The sequence below is a fragment of the Carcharhinus amblyrhynchos genome, chromosome 22 (genome assembly GCF_965287045.1).
Source record: "Carcharhinus amblyrhynchos chromosome 22, sCarAmb.v2.hapA, whole genome shotgun sequence".
NCBI classification, from domain to species: Eukaryota; Metazoa; Chordata; class Chondrichthyes; order Carcharhiniformes; family Carcharhinidae; genus Carcharhinus; species Carcharhinus amblyrhynchos.
The window spans coordinates 43,422,478-43,432,590 of record NC_137345.1 but is presented as its reverse complement, the minus strand read 5'-3'; the positions used below and the strand labels follow the sequence as shown (position 1 = coordinate 43,432,590).

General features: G+C 44.5%; 1 protein-coding gene across 1 annotated transcript; it reads right to left on the bottom strand.

Moving 5' to 3' along the window:
- Nucleotides 1-5,543: 5,543 nt before the first annotated feature.
- Nucleotides 5,544-7,831, bottom strand: LOC145356904 (uncharacterized). Its single transcript, XM_080209895.1, has 3 exons — nt 7,714-7,831; nt 7,503-7,616; nt 5,544-6,458 (listed from the first exon to the last, which is right to left on the bottom strand). Exons 2-3 carry the CDS (start codon nt 7,604-7,606, stop codon nt 6,050-6,052), a joined length of 513 nt encoding a protein of 170 aa, XP_080066021.1. The 5' UTR covers nt 7,607-7,616; nt 7,714-7,831; the 3' UTR covers nt 5,544-6,049.
- Nucleotides 7,832-10,113: the final 2,282 nt, after the last annotated feature.

Genomic DNA, 10,113 nt, shown 5'->3' with positions numbered 1-10,113 from the left:
TAATGTTTCTTCAGTCTGACAGCTAAGTCAATTGTTCCACTAACTCACCATGTTGTGTGTGAGTTCCACTGATTACCGCTCAGCAGTTAACACTTTGCATGCTGATTTCCCCCTTCTGTAGTGTCATGGTTTCCCTGCACCATTCTCTGAGAGGGCAAGTAGAAGCGCCTGAATCATGGAGTTCATGTCCTGCATCATGGAGTGCACATCATTAACCAAGGAGTTGATGTCCTACACCAGTATAAGACAGAACTCTTGCACCAAGGTCTCCACTGCACCAAGGTCTCCATTGCGGCTCCCACCCTCACAATGTTGATCTGGCTGCCTCAGAGTGCAGGCATGATCTCCTTGGACAAAGGCATTAGGACTCCTCCATTTGGCCTTTCAATCCAAGGGGAATATCTAACATGCCTTCTAGGATTTCCTGACTTTGCCTTTGGAGCTCCAGAAACTGAGACATGACTAGGCCGAGGGGCAAGGCAACTGGCTGGGTCTTGGTAGAGTCAAGGCCTCTAGCAGTTCTCCGAATGCTGGGTCCCTGGGCCGTCCCTGTCTTTGCTTGCAGTGGATCAGAAAGCATGAGCTGCTCACCAGAGGCCTCTCTAATACCTAGTTCCACTGAGGTGAGTGTCTGCGCTGGTCGAGAGTATGGGTAAAAACTGTGAGACCTCTTCAATCTTAAAGTCTGAGAATTCACCCTCACTGGTCTCCGGAATGGATTCTAGTGCCTGGTTGGTGGAGGCCCTGGGTTAGAGAAGGGAGATTGTATTAGTGCATAGCAGGGGCATTCAGATAGAAGAGACAGGACTTACATTGGCATACTGGATGATGGTGTTCTGGGTCCTCACTTGATATTTTGGCGCCCGCTGTACCCTCAGTCCAGGAGCGGATATCATCCTCCACGGTCAGCTGGAGAGTTCACTCCTCCAGCTGGGAGAGGACTTGAAACTTGGGCATTCCTCTGCCCATCTGGGACCTCGCCTGCCTATTATGTGTCAGCTTGTCTTGTATCAAACCCGATGGAGAGATTGTATGCAGGATGCATGCCAGGGCAGATGTTAAGGATACCAGGCTGTGTGGCTGATGAGTGGGAGCAGGGAGGCAATAAGGAGATGAGGAAAGGTGTGGGAGAGCGACTGGTGTTGTCACTCGGGTGAGCTCCCTGTGGATGATGATGGTGTGTGAGTTGAGAGTGATGAGAAGAGTGACTTCCCTAGCAGAACGGAGGAGATCATTCATCCTCTTTCTACCCTGGGTGGCCATCCTTCTCTGCAGGGAGCTGGTACTGACCAGCGCTGCCACCACCTCCCATGCGGGTTTGGTGACCTTTTTTGAGAGTCTCCTTCCTGTGCATGGGCACAGGCCCCTCCAGACATTCAGCAGTTTGCCAGGGGACAACTCCTTGAATCTTGGGGCAGACATTAGCAACCATTCTCATTGCTGGTCCATGAAGAAACGTCTGGGAAACTCTGGGGAGGTTCCCCTGGATTAATGTTCTCAGCTAATGTTGGGACGGGCGAATCAGAGGCTGTCTGCCATGGAGGTATCATGACTCCTACATATCATTTTGTTTGCCAAAGTGGCTGCAATTACAGTGAGAAACCTGCCACTGATGGGTAAATCACTGCTTTTCTCGCCTGAAAACACACTTTGCAATAGAATGGGAATAGTCCATCCACTTGGTCATCCCCTATAATATAATCCTCAACTACAATGACACATTCACCAAACTGTTCTCACATTTACTCCACACATTGGAGGATTAACAACTCCAAACATCCTCAGATCCTTTTAATACACAGTATCCTTACATACTCCAGGATATTTGCGCCACACAAATGCCAGGCAAAGGCCATCACCAATAAGAGACACTCTAACCACCACCCCTTGACATTCAATAGTGTTACCATCACTGAATCCCCCATTGTCAACATCCTTGTGGTTATCATTGATTAGAAACTCAACTGGACTCACCACATAAACACAGTCACTACAAAAGCAGGTCAGAGGCTAAGAATATTGCAGCGAGTAACTTACCTCCTGACTCCCCAAAGCCTGTCCACCATCTACAAGGCACAAGTCAGGAGTGCGGTGGGATACTCCCCACTTGCCTGGATGGGTGCATCTCCAACAGCACTTAAGGGGCTTGACACCATCGAGTTCAAAGCAGCCTGCTTGATTAGCACCACATCCATAAACATCCACTCCCTCTACCACCAATGCTCAGTAGCAACAGTGTGTACTATCTACAAGATGCACTGAAGCAATTCACCTAAGATCCTTAGACAGCACCTTCCAAACACACAACCACTTCCATCTAGAAGGACAAGGGCAGCAGACACATAGGGTTGTAGTGGAGAATTTCTTGTTTCCCGAGCTGTGATAGTAAAACTTAACAAAGTTTGCTTTTTTAAAAATCAACCAGTTTTTATTGTCACAAGACTGCATGCAGTATATGGCCGAATCTTGGAAACAGAGAGCAGTCCGCACTTAACTGCTGATTCTATCCCAAGATCGCGCCAACTACAAGGATCAATTCAATAATTATACCTTTTTCTTACCAGCTTACATGATCAGCTTACAAGCAGTGGTACATCGAACAAAACAAATTCTGTGACTCCTTCATCTCCAACCTTATCTAGTGTCTCATATGTTATCTCACAGTATATGGAGTCAACCTTGTTAAGACAGGCTTTCCTGGTGTTAATCATGTCTCACTCAGGCTGTGCAAAGTCAACCTTATCAAGACAGACTGAGGCCAAGCATTTGGCCTTCTCTGGTTGAACATAAGAACATAAGAAATAGGAGCAGGAGTAGGCCATCTAGCCCCTTGAGCCTGCCCCGCCATTCAATAAGATCATGGCTGATCTGAAGTGGCTCAGTTCCACTTTCCCGCTTTCTCCCTATAATCCTTAATTCCCTTGCCTACCAAAAACCTATCTACCCGCATCTTAAATATATTTAGCGAGGAAGCCTTACCACTTCAACGGGCAGAGAATTCCAGAGATTCACCACCCTTTGAGTGAAGAAGTTCCTCCTCAACTCCGTTCTAAACTGCCCCCCCCTTATCTTGAGGCTGTGCCCTCTAGTCCTACTGTCCTTTCTGAGCGGGAAGAACCTCTCAACCTCTACCCTATAATCCCCTTCATCATCTTATACGTCTCAATAAGATCCCCCCTCATCCTTCTAAACTCCAACGAGTACAAGCCCAGTCTATTCAGCCTCTCTTCATAGTTCAATCCCCTCAACTCCGGTATCAGCCTAGTGAACCTCCTCTGCACTCCCTCCAAGGCCAAAATATCCTTGCGCAAGTGCGGTGACCAAAACTGCACACAGTACTCCAGCTGCGGCCTCACCAGTGCCCTGTACAGTCGCAGCAAGACCTTCCTACTTTTATATTCAATCCCCCTCGCTATGAAGGCCAGCATCCCATTTGCCTTCCTGATCACCTGCTGCACCTGTAGGCTGGGTTTTTGCGACTCATGCACAAGGACCCCCAGGTTCCTCTGCACTGTAGCATGCTGCAGCTTTTCACCCTTTAAATAGTAATCCCTCCTACTATTATTCCTGCCAAAGTGGATAACCTCACACTTGCCAACATTGTATTCCATCTGCCAGGTCCTCGCCCACTCGCTCAGCCTATCCAGATCCCTCTGCAGACTTTCTACACCCTCCGCACAATTTGCTTTTCCACTTATCTTTGTGTCATCAGCAAATTTCAACACCCTACACTCAGCTCCCTCCTCCAGATCATCTATATAAATGGTAAATAGCTGAGGCCCCAGCACCGATCCCTGGGGCACTCCACCAGTCACCAACCGCCAATCCGAATAGCAGCCATTGACACTTACTCTCTGCCTCCTATTTGACAGCCAATCCTCTATCCACGCTAACACCTTACCCCCAACTCCAAGCCCCCTGACCTTCTGAAGCAACCTTTTGTGCGGCACCTTTTCAAACGCCTTCTGAAAATCAAGAATCACCACATCCACTGGTTCCCCTTCGTCCACCGCACTAGACACATCCTCATAGAATTCCAATATATTTGTCAGACATGACTTCCCCTTAACGAATCCATGCTGTGTCTGCTCTATCAAACAATTTTTCTCAAGGTGCCTCGCTATTTCTTCTTTGATGACGGATTCAAGCATTTTTCCTACAACAGATGTTAAACTAACCGGCCTATAATTTCCTGCCTTTTGTCTGCTACCCTTTTTAAACAGCGGCGTAACATTAGCCATTTTCCAACCTTCCAGCACTTCCCTGGAATCCAGCGAGGTTTGGAAAATAATCACTAAGGCATCCACTATCACCTCTGCCATTTCCTTCAGAACCCTGGGATGCATTCCATCCGGTCCTGGGGACTTGTCCACCATCAGTCCCACTAGCCTATCAAGCACTACCTCTCTAGTGACAGTGATCGCATTCAGGCCCTCAACTCCTACCATCCTCTATCTTTACTAGCCGGCAAACTATTTGCATCCTCCTCCGTGAAGACCGAAGCAAAAAGCTTATTTAAGGCCTCAAGCCATTTCCTCATTCCCCACCACTAAATCCCCCCTCTCATCCTCTAAGGGTCCAACATTCACCCTAGCAGCCTCCTCCTCTTTGTATATTTATAAAAACTCTTACTATCTTTTCTTATATTTAGCGTTAGTTTAGCTTCATAGTCTATCCTTCCTTTCTTTATCAACTTCTTCATCATTCTTTGTTGATTTTTAAACCTCTCCCAGCATTTCTTTGTTCAGAATCAGTTTTACAGGGGTCTGGCATTTTGAAATGGCTTGGTCTGCTTTCTTTATTTCATACTAAATACTTGACAATTTTTCCCATCATGCCACTGCTTCATTCGTACACTATCACATGGGGAACACCACCACCTGCAAGTTCCCTCCAAGTCACTCACCATCCTGACTTGGAAATATATCACCGTTCCTTCGCAGTCGCTGGGTCAAAATCCTGGCATTCCTTCCCTGACAACATTGCGGGTCAACCCACAGCACGTGGACTGCAGCGTTTCAAAAAGGCAGCTCACCACCACCTTCTCAAGGGCAACTAGGGAAGGGCAATAAATGCTGGCCAGGCACAAACCCCACGTCCCATGAATGAATAGAAAACAACATTTGGCTATCGCTAATCATCACAATATATGACATTGTTAACACATGTTTTCCCCAGGTGCACCATTCCTAATTAATGTAACAGATCCGCAGTTGCCACAGGATGTGCCATCTCCAGTTGTCAAAATACACATAATCTCCAATCATCATTATCACTGTAATAAAAACTATTTACAATAAGTAAAGAGACAGGATCTCCAATTTTTACAAATCACTGCTTCCAATGCATGTGTAGCACAACCTGTGTCTCACATCGCAATCTCGGCAGTCTCAGGATGTTACTTGAACGTGACAACATTTTGGGAAGTTGACATTGGAAAGAAAAAGAAAAGCTGCAGTGCTTTTGTTTTGTCAAAATGCATATATTTAAGTAAAATGGTATAGCTGCTTTAGGGATGTTACAAAACACAAAAAAGAACCCAATGAATTAGTTAATTTGTTTATTTCTACAACATGTCTCAGTACATTCCAATGATGAAGCGGTACATTAAAGTGATGTTTTCGTACTGGTGCTGTTAACATCAAAAGGTTTCAACACTGATTTGTTTGTAATATCACTTCACAAAGGTTTTACAATATACAATTGTGTAGTACTGATCGTAGATTATAGATTTATTATTATTGAAACTTAATTGTAAATGGTAAAACAAAACTGCTATATAGGTCACCAGAGAACTCCAGGGCTTCCCCTGTGCAGAGATTAAAAGATTTATTTTTCAGCAAATTGTTAGTTTAAAAAAATGGCCTTTAGTGATTGAAGTGGAGTTAATTCATAACGAGTTTGATAAACATTTAATTGCAATCGAAGATAACATTTAATGATAGGAAGAGCAGAGAAATGGCATTAGTTAATTCTGGCTAGCACCGCTATAATAGCCTCACTCTGTGCTGAGGTTTGTGCCCGTTTCTCTAAGAGATTTACCAGAATGTTAAGTATCTCTAATATCTATTTTGAGTATAGCTTTCTTCTCATTGGACATGGTAGCTGAAACGGACACATTTCCTTTTCTGAGGCTCAGAGATGGGTTGCCTTTACCCAGCGATGACTTAGTGAAGCAAGACGATTCTGTTAGCTCATAATACATCTTATTGTACAAAGCACTGTCGGTCTTAATGGGCCTGTCAGGGATATACAGAGCATACTCAATGCTGTACTTGCTATAGTCATATGGGTTGGAAACCAACAGCGAGATCTGGGTATTGCCAAAGTTATAACTCAACACTCCGACAGCGCCACATGCTGTGTATGGGGTCTTGATGAACACACAGACACCACTCTCCCCCCTGTCAATGGTGGGTGGCGGTGGGTTTTGCACACGCCCACTGTCACTGTAGGTCCTGTAAGATACACAATTTAGGCATATTATAGTCTTAAAAGGTGTGATACTCACAAGCCTTCTTCAGATGAAAACAACTTGTGTTTACATCGGATCAATATCAAACAACATTAACAGGTACCAGGAATAATGACTAAAAGATTGATCAAAGAGGTAGGTTTTAAGGAGTGTCTCAAGGGGGGGAAAAAGTGATAGAGAGACAGAGAGAGTTGGGAAGGTAGTGACAGAGCTTAGGGATTGGCAGCTGATAAAATAGCTGCCAGTTGAGGAATGATTAAAACCAGCATTGACCAAGATTTGAGAATTGGAGGAGTGCAGAGGTCTAAAAGGTCGACAGGGTTGGAGGAGGTTACAGAAATGAGGTATCTGAGGACACAAAGTTTGACCATTTTAAAATTGAGGCATTGCTTAATCTCACTCCAGCATAATTTAGGATTACGGTATTACACACGATATGGAATTATTCCAATATTCACAAGCAGAAGAAATAAAGGTGACTAAAAAGAAAAGAAATTTGTCCTGATAATTATTGTACTAACATAACCAGATTGATAAAAATAATTTCAACGTTAGATCTGGAACCAGCAAGTACAAGGATGACTGGACTTTGCGTGGGTTAGGGTTCGAGTTTTGGATGAGATCAGCTTTATGGAATTGGAAAACTAAAGAGCAGTCAAATCAGAACCAGAGCTTTGTCAGAACCTGGCACTACTCTACACCTCAAAATGAATACTTATCTTTCCCTTTAATATTCGGTGTCTCTGATCTGAGCCTGATTGAACTATTTAACATTTTAACTGTGCAATTGTTTTTGCATTGTTCTGTAACTAGTATCAAATTGGCTTCAGTTGAGTCAAAATGTAACCAAATATATTTTTCATTTTCCACAAAATCTCCTGCCTTGATAGTGCAAGGAAATAGTAATCCAACACTGGGTCTAATTTCAATAATGTGCAATAAGTATTTACATTAAACTCTGCAAATGACTTTGAAGTAATCCAAACCTTTCAAATAAACAATTACACACACACGTTGATGTACTTACGCAGCTTCTGTTAAAATGTAGCCTGAGGTTTTGTTGGAGATTTCAATCCCCACACATCTGGAGGAATCAACGGATTCCATTATATTTTCAATCGATGAGGACATTGTGTCTAACCTTGAGAAAAAAGGTAACCCTCGTCAAAAGAGCTTCTTAATCTGGAAATTTATGTTTCACCAAATAACCGGAATAATGGCAAGGCTCCTTTACTCACCGTGTGTTGCACCAATATTCCTGTGAAAAGAAGGGTGTGTTCTCTATACCGTTTCACAGAATCTGACTGCTCTTTGAGACTGGGTTGGGGAGGGAGGGAGTTGGGCCTCTTGAAAACAAGGAAACGCCCTTGTGATGGATCAGCTCCAAGTCTGGAGAAAGAATTTCAGTTTGCTATAACTAGTGTCCAAAGTTGGCGTGTCAAATTCCAGCTTGAAATCCCCTCCAAACCACATCAGGAAATAGTTTGCAAACAACAACCTCTCTAAACTCATGGAAAGTTTTAAGAAATGTATGAACTGAATTAAGGGAAATACAAAGAGGCTTGAAAACTTGAATTTGTACCTAAATGTCTCTGGGTTATCAGTTATTGTAGATCTAGAATCCCCTGCCAAAATCTGTCCATTTCCACCTCCTTGTATTCTTCAGGCACTCCTTCAAAGCAACTGCTTTGATCAGGGTTTTCACTGTCTTTCTGAATATCTTCATATTTGGTGTCTATTTCCTTTTTTACCTGATTTATACATATGTGCACAGAATGCGGTGAGATGCTTCTGTGAAAAGTTGGAGATTGGCTGTTGCCAATGGAACAACAAGAAGAAATTGAAATTATACAGTGCCTTTAATGCATTGTAATGTTAAGGACTGTGGGTTTTAATAGAAAAAGAAAAGATGTGGTCTGCACACATAGATTCAAAGTAACATACAAGAGATTTTATTGAAAGAGACGCTCTCTGCTTTGCAAAAGTACTAAACGGAAAGAAAAACAGCAGCCACTGCAAACACCCTAATGACATCAAATCATGTGATCAGCTCATAAAGCAACGTACAACACTTTTAAATATATAACATGTGGTAAAATGTGTCAGGGTACTTAACAAGGGCATTAGTGGGGCCCAATTTTAACTCAGAATCCATTCAGTAGGCAGAATGAAACCTGGGCCCTAAGTCACATTAGGATATATGAGGAGAGGTTACTAGAACATAAGAACATAAGAAATAGGAGCAGGAGTAGGCCATCTAGCCCTTCAAGCCTGCCCCGCCATTCAATAAGATCATGGCTGATCTGTCGTGGCTCAGTTCCACATTCCCGCCCTCTCCCCATAACCCTTAATCCCCTTGCTTATCAAAAACCATCAACCCGCATCTTAAAAATATTTAGCGAGGTAGCCTCCACCACTTCAACGGGCAGAGAATTCCAGAGATTCACCACCCTTTGAGTGAAGAAGTTCTTCCTCAACCCCGTTCTAAACCGCCCCCCCCCTTTATCTTGAGGCTGTGCCCCCTAGTCCTACTGTCCTTTCTGAGCGGGAAGAGTCTCTCCACCTCTATCCCATCCATCCCATTCATCATCGTATATGTCTCAATGAGATCTCCCCTCATTCTTCTAAACTCTAACGAGTGCAAGCCTAGTTTATTCAGCCTCTCCTCATAGCTCAACCCCTTCAACTCCGGCATCAGCCTAGTAAACCTCCTCTGCACTCCCTCCAAGGCCAAAATATCCTTGCGTAAGTACGGCGCCCAAAACTGCACACAGTACTCCAGCTGCGGCCTCACCAATGCCCTATACAGCTGCAGCAAGACCTCCCTACTTTTATATTCAATCCCCCTCGCTATGAAGGCCAGCATCCCATTCGCCTTCCTGACCACCTGCTGCACCTGCAGGCTGGGTTTTTGCGACTCATGCATAAGGACCCCGAGGTCCCTCTGCACCGTCGCCTGCTGCATTTTTTCGCCACGTAAGTAATAATCCTTCCTACCATTATTCCTACCAAAGTGGACCACCTCGCACTTGCCAACATTAAATTCCATTTGCCAGTTCCTGGCCCATTCGCCCAGCCTATCTAGATCCTTCCGTAGACTCTCCACACCCTCCGCGCAATTTGCCGTTCTACCAATCTTGGTGTCATCAGCAAATTTCGACACCATACACTCGGTTCCCTCCTCCAGATCATCTATATAAATGCTAAATAGCTGAGGCCCCAGCACCGACCCCTGGGGCACTCCACTCGTCACCAACCACCAATCCGAATAGCACCCATTGACCCCCACTCTCTGCCTCCTATTTGACAACCAATCCTCTATCCACGCTAACACCCTACCCCCAACTCCATGTCCCCTGACCTTCTGCAATAACCTCTTGTGAGGTACCTTGTCAAACGCCTTCTGAAAATCCAGAAAGACCACATCCACCGGCTCTCCTCTATCCACCGCCCTAGACACATCCTCATAGAACTCCAGTAAATTTGTCAGACACGACTTCCCCTTAATGAAACCGTGCTGCGTCTGCTCTATCAAGCAATTCCCCTCAAGATACCTCGCTATTTCCTCCTTGATGACGGATTCTAACATTTTACCTACAACAGACGTTAAACTAACCGGCCTATAATTCCCTGCCTTT

Bases quoted from the DNA above. Each gene is read 5' to 3' on its own strand.
- LOC145356904 (XM_080209895.1), bottom strand. From the start codon at position 7,606: ATGTCCTCATCGATTGAAAATATAATGGAATCCGTTGATTCCTCCAGA. The intron at 6,459-7,502 runs GTAAGTACATCA...TGTATCTTACAG, and splicing joins TACATTTTAACAGAAGCTGC to GACCTACAGTGACAGTGGGC.